At 35.2% G+C, this 20211-nt stretch overlaps 1 protein-coding gene across 6 annotated transcripts in view; it reads left to right on the top strand.

Moving 5' to 3' along the window:
* Ltbp1 (latent transforming growth factor beta binding protein 1) overlaps positions 1-20211 on the top strand; it is a 405267-nt gene that overhangs the window by 216984 nt on the left and 168072 nt on the right. For all 6 annotated transcript variants that reach the window (XM_063230019.1, XM_063230015.1, XM_063230027.1 and 3 more), the window contains 2 exons: positions 8965-9189; positions 11374-11648. In XM_063230019.1, the coding sequence (XP_063086089.1) occupies positions 8965-9189; positions 11374-11648 (500 nt within the window). The remainder of the gene's footprint in view (positions 1-8964; positions 9190-11373; positions 11649-20211) is intronic.

Raw genomic sequence — 20211 nt, 5'->3', positions numbered from 1 at the left:
CATAGATGATACATCATTCAGTGATGTTTTGAGAGGGGTATGAACTTAAGAGAAAGAAACTATTTATTGCTAAATCTTAAAGGTTTGTAGGTGAGTTTTAAATTTTTTTCTTTGATGTAAACACTACTTAGGTGTAAAAAGATAACCATAAAGAACTCAACATGTGGTTACTGAGATGAGGCAAACAGCTTTATTATGTAGTTGAGATTTATGAAAAAAATGCTGTAATGAAAGAATAGATTTGTTGAAATCATTTTATTGGTTGAAATAAGTTTAGCAGAAATTGTTTCCTTAATACCTAGAAAGACAGGGTTTTTGGAGTTCAGAGGTGATTTTTAAAAAAATTTAAACAGGAAAAAGTAAAAAAACCAATAAACAGAGTTCCAAAACATGCTAGTTACTAGTGAGGCAGTAACAATAATCAGTGCATTGTATACTATTATATTCATAGTAGTTTTTCAGCGTATAAGATATAGGCATGAAATATTGTTCAAAAGTATTAGCATAAAGCTTCCTTTTCAATGAATTAAGAGGAAATAGCTGTATAACTATCTTAACTATATTGTGTGTATATGTTTTTCTTTTCCCTTCCTTCCTTTCTCCATCATAACTTTTAATTTTGAACAGTTTCTTCCCCATTCACAATATCTGTTGTATATTTTGGATCTTATTTATTTATTCTTTCAGTTTCTCAACTAGTGAGGTGATACGATGTTTACACATGTGGGGTCTGATTTCACTTTTGTATCCTTCTACCTATAAAAGTCTCAAGTTTATTCTTCTGTATGGCTGAGTAGTATTCCATTATTTTAAAAACACTTCTTTTTATCTATTCCTCTCTTGATGGGTATTTGAATTGTTTCCAAGGTTTATCTATTACACATTGTGTTGCTATAAACATGGGTGCATATACCCAGAAAGTGCATACCTGGGTTGAATAGTACTTCTAATCCTAGAGTTTTAAGGACTCTCCACACTGATTTCCACAGTGGTTGCACCACTCTGCATTCCCACCAATAGTGGAAAAGGGTTTTTCCCCATCGCCTCTCCAGCATTTGTTATTGGTTGATTTCTTAATACTAGCCATTCTGTTTGGGGTGAGGTGAAATCTCAGTGTTGTTCTAATTTCCCACCTCTTGAATGGCCAGTGCTGTTGGACACCTTTTCACGTATATATTGTTTGTACTTCTTCATCTGAGAAGTATGTGTTCATCTCAGAGGCCCATTTTTGGATTGAGTCTTTAATCTGGGAGGACTGATTTTTTGAGTTCTTTGGATGTTCCAGATAATAATCCTTTATCCGAGGGACAGCTGGCAAACATTTTTTCCCCTGGGTTGTGTCTTCACTCTGTTGGTGGTTTCTCTTGCTGTGCAAAAGCGTTTCAATAGGATGAGATCCCATTTGTTGATTCTTTGTGATAAGTCCTGTGCACTCTGGGTTTTATTCATAAAGTCTTTCCCTACACCAGTGTCTTCAAGAATTTTACCTATTCTGCCTTTCAGCAGATTTAACGTTTTTGTTTTAATATTAAGATATTAACCCATTCTGATTTTAGCTTAGGACAAGGTGAAAGACATGGGTCCAGTTTTAATTTTCAGAATGTGGAAAGCCAGTTTTTCCAACAGCATTTATTAAAGAGACTATCTCTCTTCTAATGGATGTATTTGGCACTTTTGTCAAAGATAAGGTAGCTTAGTGTGTCTGCAGTTATTTCTGTATCTTCTAATTTCTTCCATTGACCTTCAGGGATTTTTTTTTTTTTTTTTTTGCCAGTTACTCATTGTTTTTTATCCCGGTACCTTTAAAGTATTATTTCAAGCCAGGGTTTGTGATGCCCCCTCTCTTATCTTTGTTTCCCAGGATCACTTTTCCTATTCTAGGTTTCTTCTGATTCCAGATGAATTTTAGGATTGTTTCCTTTAATTTGTAAGATATGCAATTTGAATTTTGATTGGAATTGCATTGAATCTGTATAACAGTTTTGGAAGTATGGCAATTTTCACTATATTGGTTCTTCCTACTCAAGAGCATGAGATATGTCTCCATTATCTAACATCATCAGCCTCCTTTTTCAGAGTACTGTAGTTTTCACTGTAGAGCTCTTTTACATCTTTTGTTAGATTGATTCCTAGGTATTTCTTTATCTTTTCTTTTTCTTTTTTTGGATGCTATTGTAAAAGGTATAGTTTCCCTGATTTCTCCTTCAGTGAGTTTGGTATTCGTATACAAGAAGGCTATTGATTTTTGAGTGTTGACCAGCTATATTACTAAACCTGCTTACAAATTCTAGAAGTCTTTTGGTGGAGTCTTTGGTGTCTTCTAAGTAGAGCATCATGTCATCAGCAAATCATGATAATTTAACTTCTTTCTTTCCTATCTTTATTCCTTTTCTTTCTTGTGTCTAATTGCTGTAAAGTTTTCAAAAGTATATTGAATAGGCGTGGAGATAGTGGACATCCTTGTCTAGTTCCTGATTTTAGAGTGAATGGCTTTAATTTTTGTCCATTTAGTATGGTATCCAGCACCATTTATAAAAGAGACCATCTTCCTTCCAGTGAATGTATTTGGCTCCTTTATTGAAGATAAGGTGGTTTAGTGTGTTTGGAATTTCTCTTCTGTTCCACTGATCTTTAGGTCTGTTTTTTGCTAATACCATGCTGATTTTATCACAATAACTTTGTATTATAATTTGAAGTCAGGGTTTGTTATGCCCCATAACTTACCTTTGTTGCCAAGGATTGCTTTTGTTATTGTAGGTCTCTTCTGGTTCCACATAAATTTTAAGAATGTTTTCTCTAGATCTGTCAGGTATACCAATGGTATTTTGATTGGAATTGCATTAAATCTGTGTAACAGTTTTGCCATTAGTGCGATTTTTGCTATGTTGGTTCTTCCTATCCATGAGCAAGGGATATATTTACATTTTCTGATATGTTTTTTGATTTCCTTTCTCAGAGTACTGTAGTTTTCAGTGTTTAGATCTTTTACTTTTCTTGTTAGATTGAGTCCTTGTTAGATTTGGATACTATTGTAAAGGGTGTGGTTTCCCTAATTTGTCTTTCAGTGAGCTTGTTGCTTGTGTGCAGAAATGCTATTGATTTTTGAGTGTTGAGTATCAAGGTGCACTACTGAATTTGGTTATTAAATCTACAGATCTATTGGTGGAGCCTTTGGGATCCCCTGTGTAGAGTATCATGTCATCTGCAAATAATGATAATCTAACTTTTTTCTTTCCTATCCTTTTTCCTTTTATTTCTAATTGCTCTGACTAATGTTTCCAGAACTGCATTGAATAGGAGAAGTGATAGTGCTCATCCTTGTCTTGTGCCTAATTTCAAAATGAAAGCTTTCAGTTTTTTCTCATTTAGTATGATGTTAGCTGTTGATTTGTCATAGATAACTTTAACCAGATTAAGATAAAGACCTTCTATTCCTTTTCTGTGGGTTTTTTTAAAATCATGAATGAGTGTTGGACTTTGTCAAATGCTTTTTCTGCATCTCTTGAGGTGATCATGTGATTTTTGTCTTTGTTCTATTAATATAGTGTATTACATTTATTGATTTGTATATATTGAAAACTGCATCCCTAGGATGGATCCTAATTGGTTATGGTGTATAACCATTTCTTTATGATTTGCTACATTCTCTTTGCCAGTATCTATTGAGTATTTTGTATCTGTGTTCATTAGGGACATTGGTTGTAGTTTTCTTTTTTGGTAGGATTCTTGTCTGGTTTTGGAATCAGGGTAATATTTACCTCTAGAAATGATTTTGGAAGTGTTTTTCTCTAAATTTCTTTTGGACTTCAACAGTGAATCTGTCAGGGTCTGTGCTTTTTTATGTTGGTAGATTTTTAATTACTTTCTCAATTTCATTGGCTAATATCAGGTTATTTAGAATTTTTATGTCTTCTAGGTTTAGTTTTGGCAATTCAACCCAGTTGTATCTAGGAATCTTTCCATTGTTTCTGTGTTTTCCATCTTACTAGAACATAGTTCTTGAGTAGCTATTGATGATCTTCTGAATTTCTATAGGATCTATTGTGATTTCTTCTTTTATTCCTAATTGCTTGAATTTGTGTTTTTTCTTTCTTCTTTTTGATGAGATTGACCAGTGGGTTTATCAATATTATTCTTTCAAAGAATCAACTTTAAAAAAACCCCAACTTACTGATTCATTGATTCTTTGTATTTTCTTGGTCTCAATTGTATTTCTGCTCTTATCTTTATAATTTCCTCCCATGCATGAGCTTTAGGTTTGATTTCTTTTTGTTTTTCTAGAAGTTTGAGGTTCAACATTAGGCTGTTTGCTTGTGCTTGTTCTGTTTTCCTGATGTGAGAATGTATCACTATAAATTTCCCTCTTAGGATGGCTTTCGTGCATCCCATAAGTTTTGCTATGTTGAGGTGGCATTATTGTTTAATTGTATGTTCTGTTTAATTTTTTCTTTAATTTTCTCTGTGGCCTATTGGTTGTTCAGAAGTGTTTTGTTTAATTTCTGTGTGTTTATATAGTTTTTGTGATGTCTGTTCCTGTTGGTTTCCAGTTTCATTGCACTATGGTCAGTACACATGGAATGATTTAAGTTCCTCTACATATACTTAAACATGTTTCGTGGGCTAATATGTGGTCTGTTTTGGAGAATGGACCATACGCAGCCAAGAGGAATGAGTTTTCTGATGTTTTGGTGTGGAATACTTTATAGACATCTACCAAGTCCATTTATTCACGGGTGTGGTTTAATTCTGATAGTTCTTTGTTGATTTATCTAATTGATCTATTTGTAAGAGTGGATTACTGAGGTCCCCCTCTACAATTGTGTTAGTGTTTATTTGGTGTTCCATGTCTGTTAATGTTCTTTTTTATGTAGTTGGGTATACCTGTGTTTGGTGCATATATATTTAGATTGTTATCTCCTCCTAGAGTTTGTATGTAGTGACCTTCTTTGTCTCTTTTGAACAGTTTTGATTTAAAGTTCATATTGTCTGCAAATAGAATAGCTACTCCTGCTTTTTTCTGGGTTTCTATGGCATGGAGACTTTTAGGACTTGAAATATCTTCAAGCTGTCTTTGATTCGAGGGTTTATTTTGAGAAGTAATTGATTATAGTGAGTTTTCCTTTATAGGTGATATGTTTCTTTTCTTTATCTGCTTTTAATATTTTTTTCTTGTGTTGAGTTTCTAAAATATTGATTATTATATGCCTTGGTGTAGATTTATTTTTGTCTTGGCTACTTGCAGTTCTATATGATTCATGTATGTGTGTGTAAAATTCTTTATCCATGATTGGGAAGTTTTTTGCCATTATTTCTGTGAAGAGGTTTTTAATGGCTTTTGCACTGTCTCTAGCTTTCTCACTGATACCAATAAATCATATGCCGTTCTTTGCTTCATCTTGTAGCTGCTGGATTGATTTTTTTTTTTTTTGTGGTCTTTGCTATTTTTAAGATATCTTTTTTTCCCTAATTGTTAGCTACATTTTTGTTTTCTAGGTCTGATATTCAGTCTTCACCTTCATTCAGTCTGTTGTATATACTTTCAGTGGAGTTTTTAATCTCCTGGATAGCAACTCCACATATCTTCTGTTTGCATCTGTTTAATCGATTCCATTTCTTGTCTGTGTTGGACAGTCATAGATTATAAATGCAAAAAGAAATGAAAAATAATACATCTCCATATTTACTCAGTGCTTTACAGTTTAAACATTAGAAACTGAGAATTAGATGCTTTGTTGGTATAAAAACTAATCAAGAATAATTTGAATATTATTTGCATTCTTCTCACTGTACAACTTGGACTACCTTTTCTTCTTAGTGAACTGTCATTGCGGTATGCTTTCTTGAATTTGAACAGAATGTTGGAATCTGATCCAAAATTGTGAAGTATGCAACACAATCACTTTCTGTTGACCAAGGAGCTTGCTGTGATTACTCAGTCACATAATGTAGTCACTGAAAATTTATGCATATTGGAGCCATACAAAATGATGAATGCCTATATTCCAATTATAAATTACTCATAGTACATTTAAATCTTGTCCTGGCCCCCTTTGCTTTTACCCTGATATTCACTGAGCCCATCTAGTGTAACCAACCTATAACATAGAAATTCAGTTAAGAATTGGACTTGTAGTTATAAAGTCATTGACTTGACCTTGAAGTTAGCTTTGACTTCTTTTCTAAGACCTTACACAGTAGACCAGCACCAGTGAAAGGATTTCCAGTCCCTACTGAGCACAAATCGTTTTGAGTTGATGTGCTACACTGGCATTGAACAGTTTTTGAGGTTGTCACTTTGGTAGTTTTTCCCCTGCTCTTTCTTTCCTCTTGCATGTTTTCCACTCTTCCTTGCCCTATCCTTTTTTTCCTGTGTTTCATCCCTAGATTCTACTTGTCTCCTTTCTAGCATTGTATTACATCATGTTCTTTTCAGTGCGTATTGGCATCATCCTAATCGGTCCATTTTTCAATGTGTCTTACAATTATCCTAATAGTTTCCTGACTTTCTTATCTTGTCACCCCCCTTTTCAACAAATCCTGTTTGCTATCACCAGAGTAATGTTCTTGGAGCACACCTCTGACCTTGCTTAATCCTTTCCTTGGAGCCTCTAAAATGAGTCATTGATTACAGAATAAAACCTAGACCACCTACTGGGGTTTTAATGACTTGCATTGTCTTTCTCATTTGCCTTATTTCAGTTTCTCATCTGATCCCTTCCTTCCCTCCAGAGCTTAGAATTTCAGCAAGATGGATTTGCTCATCACCTCGCAGATAGGCCACCTCTCCTCCTTTATGCAGCGTCTCACTAGAATGTACTCATCATTCTGAATATTGCCCCATTTTAAATGCTTATTCTAAATGTTCTTTTCTATGAAGTACTTCTTTTCTTTGTAGAAATGGCTTTTCTCCTTTCTGAAGCTCTGATGGGTTTATTTCATGTTTTCCAGTAGACACTTATTTGTTGATCTGTATTTTTAGTCGTAATGTATGATTTAATCTCACCAGTTAGCTTTTAAATTCTCAAGGAGCAGGAGCTAAGACTCTTAGGGCTATTTAGAATAGTATTTGAGAAAGTGGTAGCCACAAGTCTGTTATCCCTCCATTCAGGATTCACTTGAGCCTTCTGCATATCTTCTAGATTCTGAGTGATATAAAATAGTTAAAGTATAACAGGATAAATTTGTTGACCTCACAGAGCTCTAGCTGTGTGAAGTATACAAGTAAGTATTCAGGTTGCTGTTATGAGCAAGATGTGTGAATAACAATGAGCTTCTGTGGAAGCATGGAGAAGCCACTGCAAATGCTTCCAGCAGAAGCAAGTATTAAACAGAGTCTTCAAGAGAAGTAGAGAGTCATGTAGACACAGGGGGCCAGACCGAGAGTATGTTCCAGGAAGAGGACCAGCCAGGACAAAGCTCTAGACTAGACAGAGAGTACTGAATGAAGTCAAATGTTATTAATACCCTGGGAAATGAGATGTGATTCTTAAAGGATTGTGAAAGGAACAAGGGGGCTCTGTGTTGGGGAAGAAGTGGATGTGTAGCAGAGTGGACTTCTAGGACTAGATGTTTGGATAGGTGAAGTGAGAGACTGAGGCATGCCTTTTTTGGGGAATGGGGTGGGCAGAAGTCTTGGAGGTGGCATATGAGTTCAGTTTTAGGCATTTTGAGCTTGAGGTGCCTGTGGAATGTCTGCATAGAGATAAACAAGAATAGTCTGAAGCTCAGCAGAACATTTTGGGCAGGAAATATAAATTTGGGTCACTTCATCATAATGACAGGATGAAATCATAGCAGAGTATGTAGAGTTAGTGAAGATGATTTCAAAGCCAAACCATAAAGCACCTCGGTATTTAAAGGAAAAGCAAAAAGTATAGTCTGCAAAGACTATTAAAATAAAATGGGCAGAGAGAAAGGAATGAAATAAGTGAGTGAGAAATAGTGGAAATGAAGAGATTGAAATCTGTCCATTGAATTTAGCGACATGGAGACAGTTAATTATTTTAGTAAGAAAGTTTCTATGTAGAAGGTGGTTCGGGAAAGGAGTGTTATTCTGGTGTGGGACTGATTGTAGTACATTGAAAAGTGAACACATTTTCTTCTGGGAAATGTTATGCGCAAGAGGATTTAAAGAAGGCAGAAGATAGAAGGAAATAGAATTTTGGGGCTTTTTTTAAGTAGGTGGAGATCTGATGTTTAAAGGCTGATAGGAAAAGTTCATTCGTGAAGAAGAGGTTGACTCTACACTGAATTTAGCCAGTTAAAACGCTTCTTAAAAGTCTCCATCCAGTGTGTCCTCTCGTCTTTTGATACTGTAAACAAGGTGACTCCAAAGTGAGACTCACTCTGCTACTTGTAGGTTTTAGTGGACTCTGAGATTGCAAATTCCTATAAAGTGTGTCTGAAGCTGTCCTACACCTTAGTTGTGAGTATTACTTCATCTGTTATTTTATATAGAATAAAATTTGAGCAGATAATATTTTCATCATTTTTCCATTCTATTAGCAAATACTTATTTACTGTGCACTGTATATTGGACTTGGTTGTAGGTACTAAAGATGTGATGATTATTAAGTAGAAATTTCTGTCATTCCCAAGAAGTTTATAATTTAGGGAGACAGCTAATAAGCTTGCATGAAATTAAGAAACAAAGTAGATGCAGATTGCAAAAGGTACTTAAAAATGACTATGGTAACAAGCTTCAGGGGCCACTTGATAGTCTTTTTCTTTGAAACTCTTCTATCATTGGAGGGAAACCATCATAAATCCCTAGAGAATTAAACGACTTAAAATGGAAAGAAAAAAATAATAATAGGGTCTTTTGAGCATAGTATTTACTCCTTAGCTTATCATTTCTTTAGTTAGTGGAAATATAATAATTATAATGGGTTGTATATTTGCGGTCTTCGTTGATAACCTTTGAGAAAGACATCAACTGTTCACATTTTCTCTTTTCCATTTCAGTAATTTGTCATCTTCCTTGTATGAATGGTGGCCAGTGCAGTTCAAGGGACAAATGTCAATGCCCTCCAAATTTCACAGGAAAGCTTTGTCAGATTCCAGTCCATGGTGCCAGTCTACCTAAACTTTATCAGCATTCCCAGCAGCCAGGCAAGGCACTGGGGACACATCTTATCCATTCTACACATACTTTGCCTCTGACCATGACCAGTCAGCAAGGAGTCAAAGGTAAGCTCTTCATTGTCCTTTGGTCCATTCATCCGACCTCTGTTTATCTGTCAGATCCATATGGAAGCCGCCTCTCTGCAGATGGCCTGGGCTGGTATTGAAACAGAAAGGAATATGTGAACTGTGGGCTGAGAATGGATGTAGAGGCAAACAGTGGATCCTGCTATGTCACTGCAGGATTTTCTAGGCAAGAGAGAATTGGCATCTAGGACATAAGAAAATAAAAAGCAGCATATTCTTGTTTTGAGAGCTGATTAACATGAGTGATACTGTTTTGACAAGATCTAGGACACAAGAAGAAGGGCAGATCAGTTTTCTGGCCCTCATAGTTTTAGTGAATGAGTGGGTTACATAGTACTCACTAAAGAATTCTGTATTTGAAGAGTGTGTGGTTTTTGTTCTAAGCAGTCATCTAACCTCTCTGGGTTTGTTTGTTCGTATATAGGGCAAGATAAACTAGGTCTCTTGGAGTTCAAAATTTTTTTGACTAATTCATACTTTTAAATCTGGCATCTATATAAATGCTTAAGTTTTAAAGGGAGGTCAGAGTAGTGTTATTAGCTCTTATTCTTTAAAACTGGAATCTTTACAACAGGATATAAGATTTTGTTTTAAGGGGGCAGAAAGTAAATCTTGTTACAAATACAAAAATAACATGCGATGATGGATTTTGTGTGTGTGTGTATATCAGAAGCATAAAATACACGCATACTATGTTAAGAGAATTATACCTTATGAAACTGGATTTATACTTTCAGTAGAAAAACTATAAATCCTAAAATTTTGACAATAGAAAATTTATTTTTTATTTTAAAGAGAATAAAACAAAACAGAACAAAGCCAGATCAGAGCAAAACGATGCAAACAACACAGGAATTCAAAACAAGACAACAGAAAATCAACAGTGCTACCTTAATGTCTCTTGTTTTCTTCAAAATAGTTGTCCATACCTTCACACAAAATAAGCTAATACAAAACAGAATAGTACAAAAGCAATCAAAACAAAAGAATCAGAACCTTAATGGGCCTTCAAAACTAGGCAATAGGAAATCCATAATGTCTCTCATTTTCTCAAAATAGCTGTTCATACCTTCACACATATTGAAATCAAATAATTAAAAACAATAAAACCAATCAAAACCAAGAATAAAAGCACTATTGGACTTAAAAACAAAATGATAGCAAAGGCTACCATGATGTTTCTTCATTGTAGTTGTTCAGACCATCACACATAATAAAATCAGTTCTTGTAAACTTCTTAGGTGAAGTTCTAGGAATATATAGGCCTATACATATATCATGTCTTTTCTGTATTAGAGGGAAAAACAAAGTATAAGAAAAACAAGAAATGACTCAAATAAAAAACTGACAAATGTAGGCTTTCAAAACAAGGTGGTAGGAACATAACAAATTTTGTTATTTTGTATAGTTATCTTTAAAAGTCTTACTCAAATTACCAGATACAGTCATGCAACATCCTACGGAGGTAAACTGGTTTGCCCTAAGAACTAATAGAATTAGTAGTACAATCATCTTAGTAATCTTAAGTGTATATGTGCAAATTTATATTTTTTTCTTTTCCTTCTTTTCTCCGGGTTATTTTTTCTCTTTGAGCAGTTTTTTAACCTTTCACAATATTTATTGAAGATTTTATATCTTATTTAATCTTTCAGTTTCTTTTTTCATTTTTATCGGTACCAGGGATCAAACTCACGATTGCCTGCTTGCAAGGCAGGCACTTATGCCGCTGAGCTAAATCCCCAGCCCCCAGTTTCTTATACTAGGGAGACAATAGAAATTTTATGAGAAAACAAAAAGTAATTAAATCTTGATCTTTATTATCTTTTGGTAAATTATACCCACCAATGCAACAAATGGTATGAATGTCATAGTTTTTATCATCATACTAAAAAGAATATTTTTTGTCATAAATATGTTACTGTATGTTTTTATAATTGCAATTTTATACTTTAAAATTATAAATGTAGGTTTGTCATTTTGGGTGTACCTTTTGATTTTCAAGAATTCTGCTAACTGCAGCACAAAGTAGTGTACACATTAAATAAGTTATTCTGTGTGCGATGTATATGCATATAAATGTGTGCATAAAATTTACTTGCACCTTTAAAAATCATGCCTTTTAGTTATCCACAACTAACAAGTTTTCCTTCCAATCTGTTTTAGTGAAATTTCCTCCCAACATAGTCAATATCCATGTGAAGCATCCTCCTGAGGCATCTGTCCAGATACATCAGGTTTCAAGAATTGATGGCCCATCGGGCCAAAAAGTAAAAGATGCTCAACCAGGCCAAACGCAAGTTTCATACCAAGGGCTTCCCATGCAGAAGACGCAGACCATACATTCCACGTACTCCCACCAGCAGGTCATCCCGCATGTCTATCCTGTGGCTGCTAAAACGCAGCTTGGCCGGTGCTTCCAGGAAACTATTGGTTCTCAGGTAAGCAGCAATGCCTAGCCTGTTTGGTAGTGTGTTCTAGATATGATGCCATTCCAGTAAGAGAAGGCAGAGAAGTGATTTTTTGTGGAAGAGATTATCCAGTTATGGCCAGCAGACCTGTTTTTATAAGCAAAATATCATTGGGAAAGTCATATTCATGTACATATTGTCTGTGCCCACTTGTGTCCTATGATAACTGTACTAAAATGGTTCTGATGAGATCAAATGGCCTGCAGAACTGAAAATATTTACTATGTGGCCCTTTAGAGAAGGAACTTGCTCATCCGTGGTGTTGAATAATTTTAAGTAATGTAGTGAAATCCAGAAATGTTGCTACAAGTCCATGAGACACTTGTTTATATTTTTTTCAATTAGGATGATTTGTATATGAAAATGTGTCAGGCATGAGATACTCTACAAAGACGTTTAAAAATACTTGTCATTGATAATTTACAAGTTAGTAGACATAGTTGAGTTTTGAACCCATTTTGCCATAATAATTCATTGTCATCTTCAATTTTCTTATAAAAATGCATAACTAAAATGTCACACCATTAACTTTTGAAGTACATGAAATATCACTAACTTTAGACCTGAATTTATATCAGAAAGACTAAATTTTGTTTAAAACTCAATATTGAATATGCATAGTGAAGGCATCCTAAGAGTTTTAGTTCTGTACTCCAGCCATTTTGAGATTATGTGATAATGATACAGGGTTTATCTTATGATTCTCCTTCTGCCCTTTGGTTGTGATTTATTCACTCTATACAAAAATGAGACATATTCTAAAATATTCAGAAAGAGAGGGAAAGAAGGCAGGAGGGATGGACTGTGGGTGGGGTGGGCATAGAGACCCCCCCAAATCCTACAAAAACAAACAAACAAACAAAAAAAAAAGAGCTTGGAGGTAGTAGAATCCATTATTACTGCTTTAAAAACCTGAAAAACACTTTTCAGTACTATGTCAATGTAGGATTATTCCATTTCTCTTAGGACAGTGATGGAGAACCTCCTAGAGCTTTCAATGATAACAGCCAGCCTGTTGAAAGCACGTGTACCATAGGTTCACCTTGTGTTCTAGCACAAGGGAAAACTGGTTTGTGAATCTGAATGGAAGTCCGTGGGCAGGAATGGAAAAAGAATGATGCAGAATTAGGAGACCTTAGTTAAAGCCTGTGGCCCAGCCCTTAGTGGCAGGGAACCCACTTTCTAATCTGCAAAGTCGAGACAAAACTGGATTTTGTTAAGAGTAAAGAGAGTTGTATGCAAATGTCATACAGTTGTATGCAAATATTAGAGGATACTGATAATATAGTCAGACTTAAAATAGTCAAATTAATCGATTATTTGTCATGTAACTTCAGTAATACCAAGAAACCCTGCATATTCCACATACAAACTTTTTTTTTTTTGGTACTGGAGATCGAGCTCTCAACCTTGCATTTGCCAGACAGGTGCTTGCGCTGCAGAGCTATATCCTCAGCTCCACATCCAACCTTTATCTGCCTGTGAATACCTGAAATGCTGGCAGCAGGGCAGCTGATAGAGCTTTTCATTCATCTACTGAAGTTCAAATTAGCAAATCTTTTGGAAAAAGGAGCATTGTCAATTTAAATTAAATTAGAAATAAAGATTGGATTTCTGTGATGAGAGCTTGCTTTAATAGGAAAAGTGAGGCTGATGATAGACTTCATACATTTGATAGTTTTGCCCCAAACCAGCCTTGGAGAGGAAGATGTATTTAGAGCCTTTTGCATCATTCCAGCCTAACTTGGTCATGGAGAAAGGAAAAAGCAGATCCTTTTAAAACTGTGTGCCCAGTCCCTTTCTCCTCAGTTTCCAACTTGGAATACAGATGATAAAATGCTAGAAAATGAGACATAACAAACTTACTTTTCTATAATATTAGACAGATGATGGCTAAGTAGAAAAGATGGGAGGAACTTGTTTACTTATAATTCTAAACAGGACTGTACAATTGACATGAATTGGGGAATTGGTGGAGTTACTCAAGTAATAATCCAAACTCGGTGGAATACTTTTGCCTTATCTGGATACTTCTCTAACTTTTGGTCTGAATGATCCAGACAGTGATCTCAATACTTAATTCATTTTGCATGTGGAGTCGCCAACACCACAGCTTCAAAATAAGACCTATTTTCAGAAAATATTCTCAGCATGTCCTTGTATCCTGTTCATGAGAAATGCTGCTGGGTGCTCACTTAATTAGTGCAATCAGGATGTCCCAAGCATTTAAAAAATTCATTGTTGGCAGATAATCAATATTATGTAGATGTGTTCTACAGAGAGGGTTGAAAACATCTGTGCTTTGCTGCTGTGATTGAAGACAGTCAAAGCCAGGAGCTAGAGGCAGATTTTAAAAGAAAGGTGGAAGCAAACAACAGAAGTGCATGTGTGCTATCTATTGATCTGCTCACTGGGAGCACTCTAATTAGTTGGAATGTTCATCTACTGAGGCTTGAAATCAAATAGTTACCAGTGGGTACCGACGTTCACATGTTGTCAGGAGAAATAATGTAAAAAATAAATTTGACAGAAATAGTACTTGCTTCTATGGCACATTCTAGTAAGTTGGCCATCAACTTAGAATTGAAAATCCTACATGATCTTTGATCAGTGTATTTAAATTTGGGGAAACTGTGTAAATGCAATTTTAGAGTTTTTTGGATGATAGAGTAAAATGGACAATTTGGTTAGTAAAATTAACTCACAGAACAAAAGGAGAATTGAATAGCAAAGAGAGCATTGCAAGAAATGGAAGCAGAAGAAATGTCAGAAGAGACCAAAGAAGTGAGATTCTTGGGACTCAGACTTTTACACACATACTAAGCCTCTTTTAAATTTTTACTACTTGTATATGTTTGCAGTGCATAATAATTAATTCATCTTGGTGAACAGATATACAATGCATACCACGTTGCTCATGTTTACCCCCTCCTTTCTGCCCCCTTCCCATGCCCTCATCTTACCTGCATAAAGTCTGCCTCCCGTTTCCTACTATCTTTTTTTGATTTTAATCTTTAAATCATTTATATTTTGGGTTTCTATTATAAGAGAAACCATGTGATGTTTATCCTTCTGTGTCTGATTTATGTCACATAACATCATAGTCAAAGACCCATTCATAGTCGTTCAAAGATCCATTCAGAGTCATGCACATGACTCAGATTTATCGTTCTTCATTGAGTAGTAGTGCTTGTGGGTGTACGTGTATGTGTGTGTGTTCACGTTCATGGCATGTGCATGTACCAGATTTTCTTATATTCATCTTCTGATGGGTATATAGGCTGCGATGGGTATATAACAATAATTTAGTTATTGTGAGCCATGTTGTTGTAAACACAGGTATGGATGGACCCCTGAAATAGGACTTCAGCTCTTTCAGGAAGATACCTAGAAGGCAAAACTGACTCAAATGGAGTGTCTGTGTTTAATTTTTTGAGGCACCTCCATACTGATTACCATAGTGGGGTGGTTATACAATTTTTGTATTCCTCCCAACATTGCAGAAGGATTCCTTTTCCCTACAACCTTGTCTGAATTTGTAATTTTTTGAGTCTTTCATGATGGGTGTTATATGGGGTAAGATGAAATCCCTGTGTTATAGGCATAGTGTAGTAGAAAGGACTTAGTGGGAAAGCCAAAATATGAAGTCCCCTTGATCAAGAAATCCATCTCATCATCAGTTTTTGTTTTATGAAAACATAAAATGTTATAACAAATAGTAGAATGACAATAATAAATACATTGTCTATTGTTACCTTCAAAGTAGTTATTCAAAGTGTAAGACATAAACCACAGAGTCTTGCTGTGCAGCTGGCCTTGAGCTCAACTGCGTAGCCTAGGCTGACCCCAACTTGTAGTGCTCCTCCTGCTTCAGCCTCCTGAGTGCTAGAGTTACAGGTGTACACCATCCCGCCTGGCCAAAGATTTCTATACAAATAAAACAAGTAATACCACAAAAGTTTCTTTTCAGTAAGGTAAACTGATACTATAAATGAAATAAATTAGTATATCTTAAAATATTTTTTGAACAAAATTTGTAATTTGTAGAAGTATTTGAACTTTTTGCTAATTCCTGTTTATCTCTCTTCTATTTTGTTCTTTATAGTATTTTTACATTTATTTTGTGTTTCTCATATAAGAAAAACAATGCAGTATTTGAGCCCATGTGTCTGATTTATTTCACTTAACATTATGTTCTTAAGATCCATCCATTTACTTATGAATACCTCAAATTTATCATATTTCTCTTTTTTGGCTAGAAGCTCTGTGTTGTGAATAAATGCTACCTTTTCTTACCCATTTATTTGTTGATGGACATCTAAGGCTGTTTCCAGGATCTACCTTTTACAAGTGCTGTTATAAATACATGGGTATGGATGTACCCCTTAATCCTGTATGATCATCCCTGTGTGATGATTTTTAATTCTTGGGACGAGATCTAGAAGAAATATAGTTGGGTCAAAAGGAATGTCACGCTTTAATTTTTTTGAGGAATCTTCACACTGATTTCCATAGTGGTTGTACTAGTTTACATTCCCACCAACGATGCAGAAGAGTTCCTTTTCCCCCACATCTTTGGCTGCGTTTGTTGTTATTAGACTGTTGGATGACAGCCATGTTTTCTGGCGTCAGATGGTATTTCCATAGTTTTAATTTGCATTTCTCTGATGGCCGGAGATGAGAAGCATTTTTCATGTATTTCTTGGCCATTTGTACTTCACTTCCTGAGAAATGCCTGTTCATTTCAGTTGCCCAGTTTTCATTGGGTCTTTTATTTTGAGGGCTCTGATGTTTTTTAGTTCTTCACATATTCTTGATATCAGTCCTCTGTCCGAGGAGTAGCTGGCAGATTTTTTTCCCCAGCTTGTATGTTGTGTCATCGTGTTGTTGGTTATTTCCTTTGCTGTGCAGTAGCTGCTTAACCTGATATGATCATGTTTGTCGATTCTTGGTATTACTTCTTGTGCTATTAGGATTCTGTTCAGAAAGTCTTTGCTTATGCCTGTGTATTCAAGAGTTGTGCTTATTTTATTTTCCAGCATATTAATCGTTTCTGTTTTAACATAGATCTTTGATCTATTTTGATTTTAGCACATGACAGGGTGTATGTGTCTAGACTTACTCTTTTGTATGTGGATATCCAATTTTCCCAGCATTATTTATTAAGATGCTATCGTTTCTCTCAGTTTATGCTTTGGGCTCTTTCATGAAAGACCAAATACCTCTGTGTGCCTGAAGTTCTTTCTAATCCTTGTATTTTGTTCCATTGGCCCACTTGCCTGTTTTTGTGCCAGTACCAGGCTATTGTAATCACTGTAGCTTTGTAACTTCCCATCTGGGATTATTGTGCCACTTTAATTTTGTTACCCAGGATTGCTTTTACTATTCTAGGAAACTTTTGATTCTATATAAATTTTAGGATTGTTTTTTCTAGCTCTGTGAGAAATGTGTTAATATTTTGACTGGGATTGCATTGAATCTGTATATTTGTTTTGGAATTGTCGCCATTTTGGTTGTATTTATTCTGCATATTCAGGAGCAGTGATATCTTTTCATTTTATTTAGAGTCAGGGTCTCACCGTGTATTGCAGGCTGACCTTGAATTCATGGCAGTCCTCCTGCTTCGGCCTCCTGAGTGCTGGAATTACAGGTGTGCACCACCATGCCTAGCACCTCAGTTCATTTTCTGATGTCCTCCTTAATTTCCTTTTTTCAGAGTAATGTAATTTTCATTGTAGAGGTTTTTCTCTTCTTCAACCAGGGTTAATTCCCGTGTATTAAATTTTTGTCGATGGTATTGTAAGTGGTGTTACTCTCCTACTTTCTCTCTGAGTTCATTATGAGTTTATAGGACCACTTTTGATTATTTTATATTTATTTGTATCCTGCTATATTGCTGAATTTGGTTATTTTCAGTCTTTTGCTGGAGGTTTTGTTTCTCATAAGAAAAGGATCAAGTCACTGGCAGATAATGATATTTTGACTTATCCTTTCCTATACATATCCCTTTTATTTTTCTTCTTGCCTGATTACTCCTGGTGATGATTTGAGGACTGTATCATCAGGTGGGGTGATAATGGACATGTTTGTCTTGTTCCTGATTTCAGAGCAAAGGATTTAGTTTTCCCCATTTAATGTGATGTCATCAGTATGTTGGTCATAAGTAGCTTTTATCATGTTGAGATAAATACCTTCTATACCTATTTTCAGAGTTTTTATCATAAATGAATATTGGATTTGGTCAGAGGTTTTTTCTGAATCTATTGAGATGATTATGTGTCTCAGTTACTTATTGCTGAGACAAAATACCTGATTCTCAAAGTTAAGGAAGGACAGATTTATTTCACAGTTTCGGTCCATAATCAGCTGGCTCTAAGACAGGGTTGTTTGGCAGAGAACAGTTCATGATGGGCAGAATGTAGCAAAGCACAAAGGACCTTAACAGGATCTTTCTGCCCCTTTTATATTGTATCTTGGTTTCTGGGTTTAGGGTAATGTCAAACCAGTCATTCTGCTGATTTAGTAATTATATACCTTCAGTCCAAGCATCACACACTGTAGATCCAGCTACCTCTGAAAAAGCCCCACCTATGACCGCATGAGGCTTTGGGGGGGGGGGGGCGACATCTAGACCCAAACCATGATATCATGTGACTTTTGTTCTTGCTTCTGTTTATGTGATGAATTACATAATCCTTGTATCCCTGGAATGAAGCTTAATTTGTGGTGGTTTGTAATTTGTCTCATTCTGTTTGCTAATATCTTGTTAAGGATTTTTTCATCTATGGGCTTTAGAGAAATTTGTCCTATAGTTCTCTTTCTTGGTTGGATCCTTGTTTGGTTTTGGAATCAGGGTAGTCTACAGCCATACCACCCTGAACGCGCCCGATCTCGTCTGGAATCAGGGTAATGTTAACCTCTGATAATGATTTTTGGAAGTACTTTTTCCCTCTCAATTTCAATAAATTTTGAGAAGCATCGGGTGGTAGATGGTCTCTGGATTTCTTGTAGATTTCAGCTGTGAATCTTTAGGTTTGGGGCTTTTCTTAGTTGGTAGATTTTGTTTTGTTTTGTTTGTTTTTGTGCTTCAGTTTCATTGCCTGCTACTGGATTGTGCAAGATTTTTAAGACCTCTTGGTTTAGTTTTGGTACTTCATGTATATATTTAGGAATCTCTTTATTTCTTTTGAATTCTGTAAATATTTGCCACATGTGTTTGTCAAGATGATTGCTGTTTTCTAGATTACAGCAGTATCCATTATAATTTCACCATTTCATTCATTTTTAACTGCATTAATTTGGATTTTTTTCCCACTTTTTTTGTAAGATTGGCTAAGGGTTTGCCTATGTAGTTTATTCTTTCAAAGAACCACTTCTTTGATTCATTCATTCTATTATTTTTTTTAGTCTGCATTTCATTTATTTCTGCTCTGTGATCTTTATAGTTTTTTTCCTTGTACAGGTCTGGGTTTGTATTTTTCTTTCCTTGTTTTCCCTTAAGACCTTGAGATACATCATTAGATTGTTTATTTGTGCTCATTCTGTATTCCTGATGTAATGTTTACCACTATGTACTTCTCTCTTAGGACTGCATTTATTATGTGCCATAGGTTCTATTGTGTTGTACTGGCATTATCATTTAATTCTAGGAAGTGTCTTATTTCTTCCTTAATGTCCTGTGACATTATCAACTATGATAATTCAAGATTTTGTTGTTTCATTTCTATATTTTTTCATAACTTCTGTGGTTTGTTTTACTGTTGGTTTCTAGTTTCATTGCACAGTGATCTGATTATATGCATGGTAAAATTTTGATTCTTTTACATTTATTTAACTATGCTTTATTAGTAGGTGGTCTGTTTCTTAAAAGTACTATGTGCTGCTAAAATGACTGTGTATTCTGCTACTATTAGATGGAACATTTATATATATCTATTAAGTCCATTTGTTCAAAGGTTTGATTTAACTCTGATATTCCTTTGTTGATTTCTTTGTTTAGTTGGTCTATTATGATAGTGGGTATTGAGACTCCCTACTATAATTGTATTGATGTGGCCTTTTATGTCTGTTAGTTTGTTTTATGAAGTTAGGTGAAATGTGGTTTGGTGCAAACATGTTTATAATTGTTATCTGTTCCTATTGACCAGTTTCATTAACCAATATACAGTATCCTTCTTTACCTCTTTTATTCATCTTTGCCTTTAAATCCACTTTGTCTGAAAAGAGGATAGCTATTCCTGCTTGCTTTGGGGTTCTTATTGCATGGAATATTGTTTTGCAGCTTTGATTTTTAGTTGTGTGTATTTCTTTTTCCATTAAGTGTATTTCGTGTATACAGTATACATAGGATTTTGTTTCTTGATCCATTTTGCTAATCATTGTCTTTTGATTGGTAAGTTGAGTCCATTTACATTGGTAACTATAACTGTGGGATATTAACTTATTCCTGTTACTGTATCAATTTCCTGTTGCGATTTTGCTTTGTTTTCCTTGTACTTAATTGTTAGCTCTAACTGATGTAATCATTTTTTGG

The sequence above is a fragment of the Cavia porcellus genome, unplaced genomic scaffold, assembly GCF_034190915.1.
Source record: "Cavia porcellus strain 051 isolate PalLab524CR breed Dunkin Hartley unplaced genomic scaffold, mCavPor4.1 scaffold_1, whole genome shotgun sequence".
Classification (NCBI taxonomy): domain Eukaryota; kingdom Metazoa; phylum Chordata; class Mammalia; order Rodentia; family Caviidae; genus Cavia; species Cavia porcellus.
Note: the sequence above shows the minus strand (reverse complement) of the source record. Positions and strands in the feature narration are given on the sequence as shown.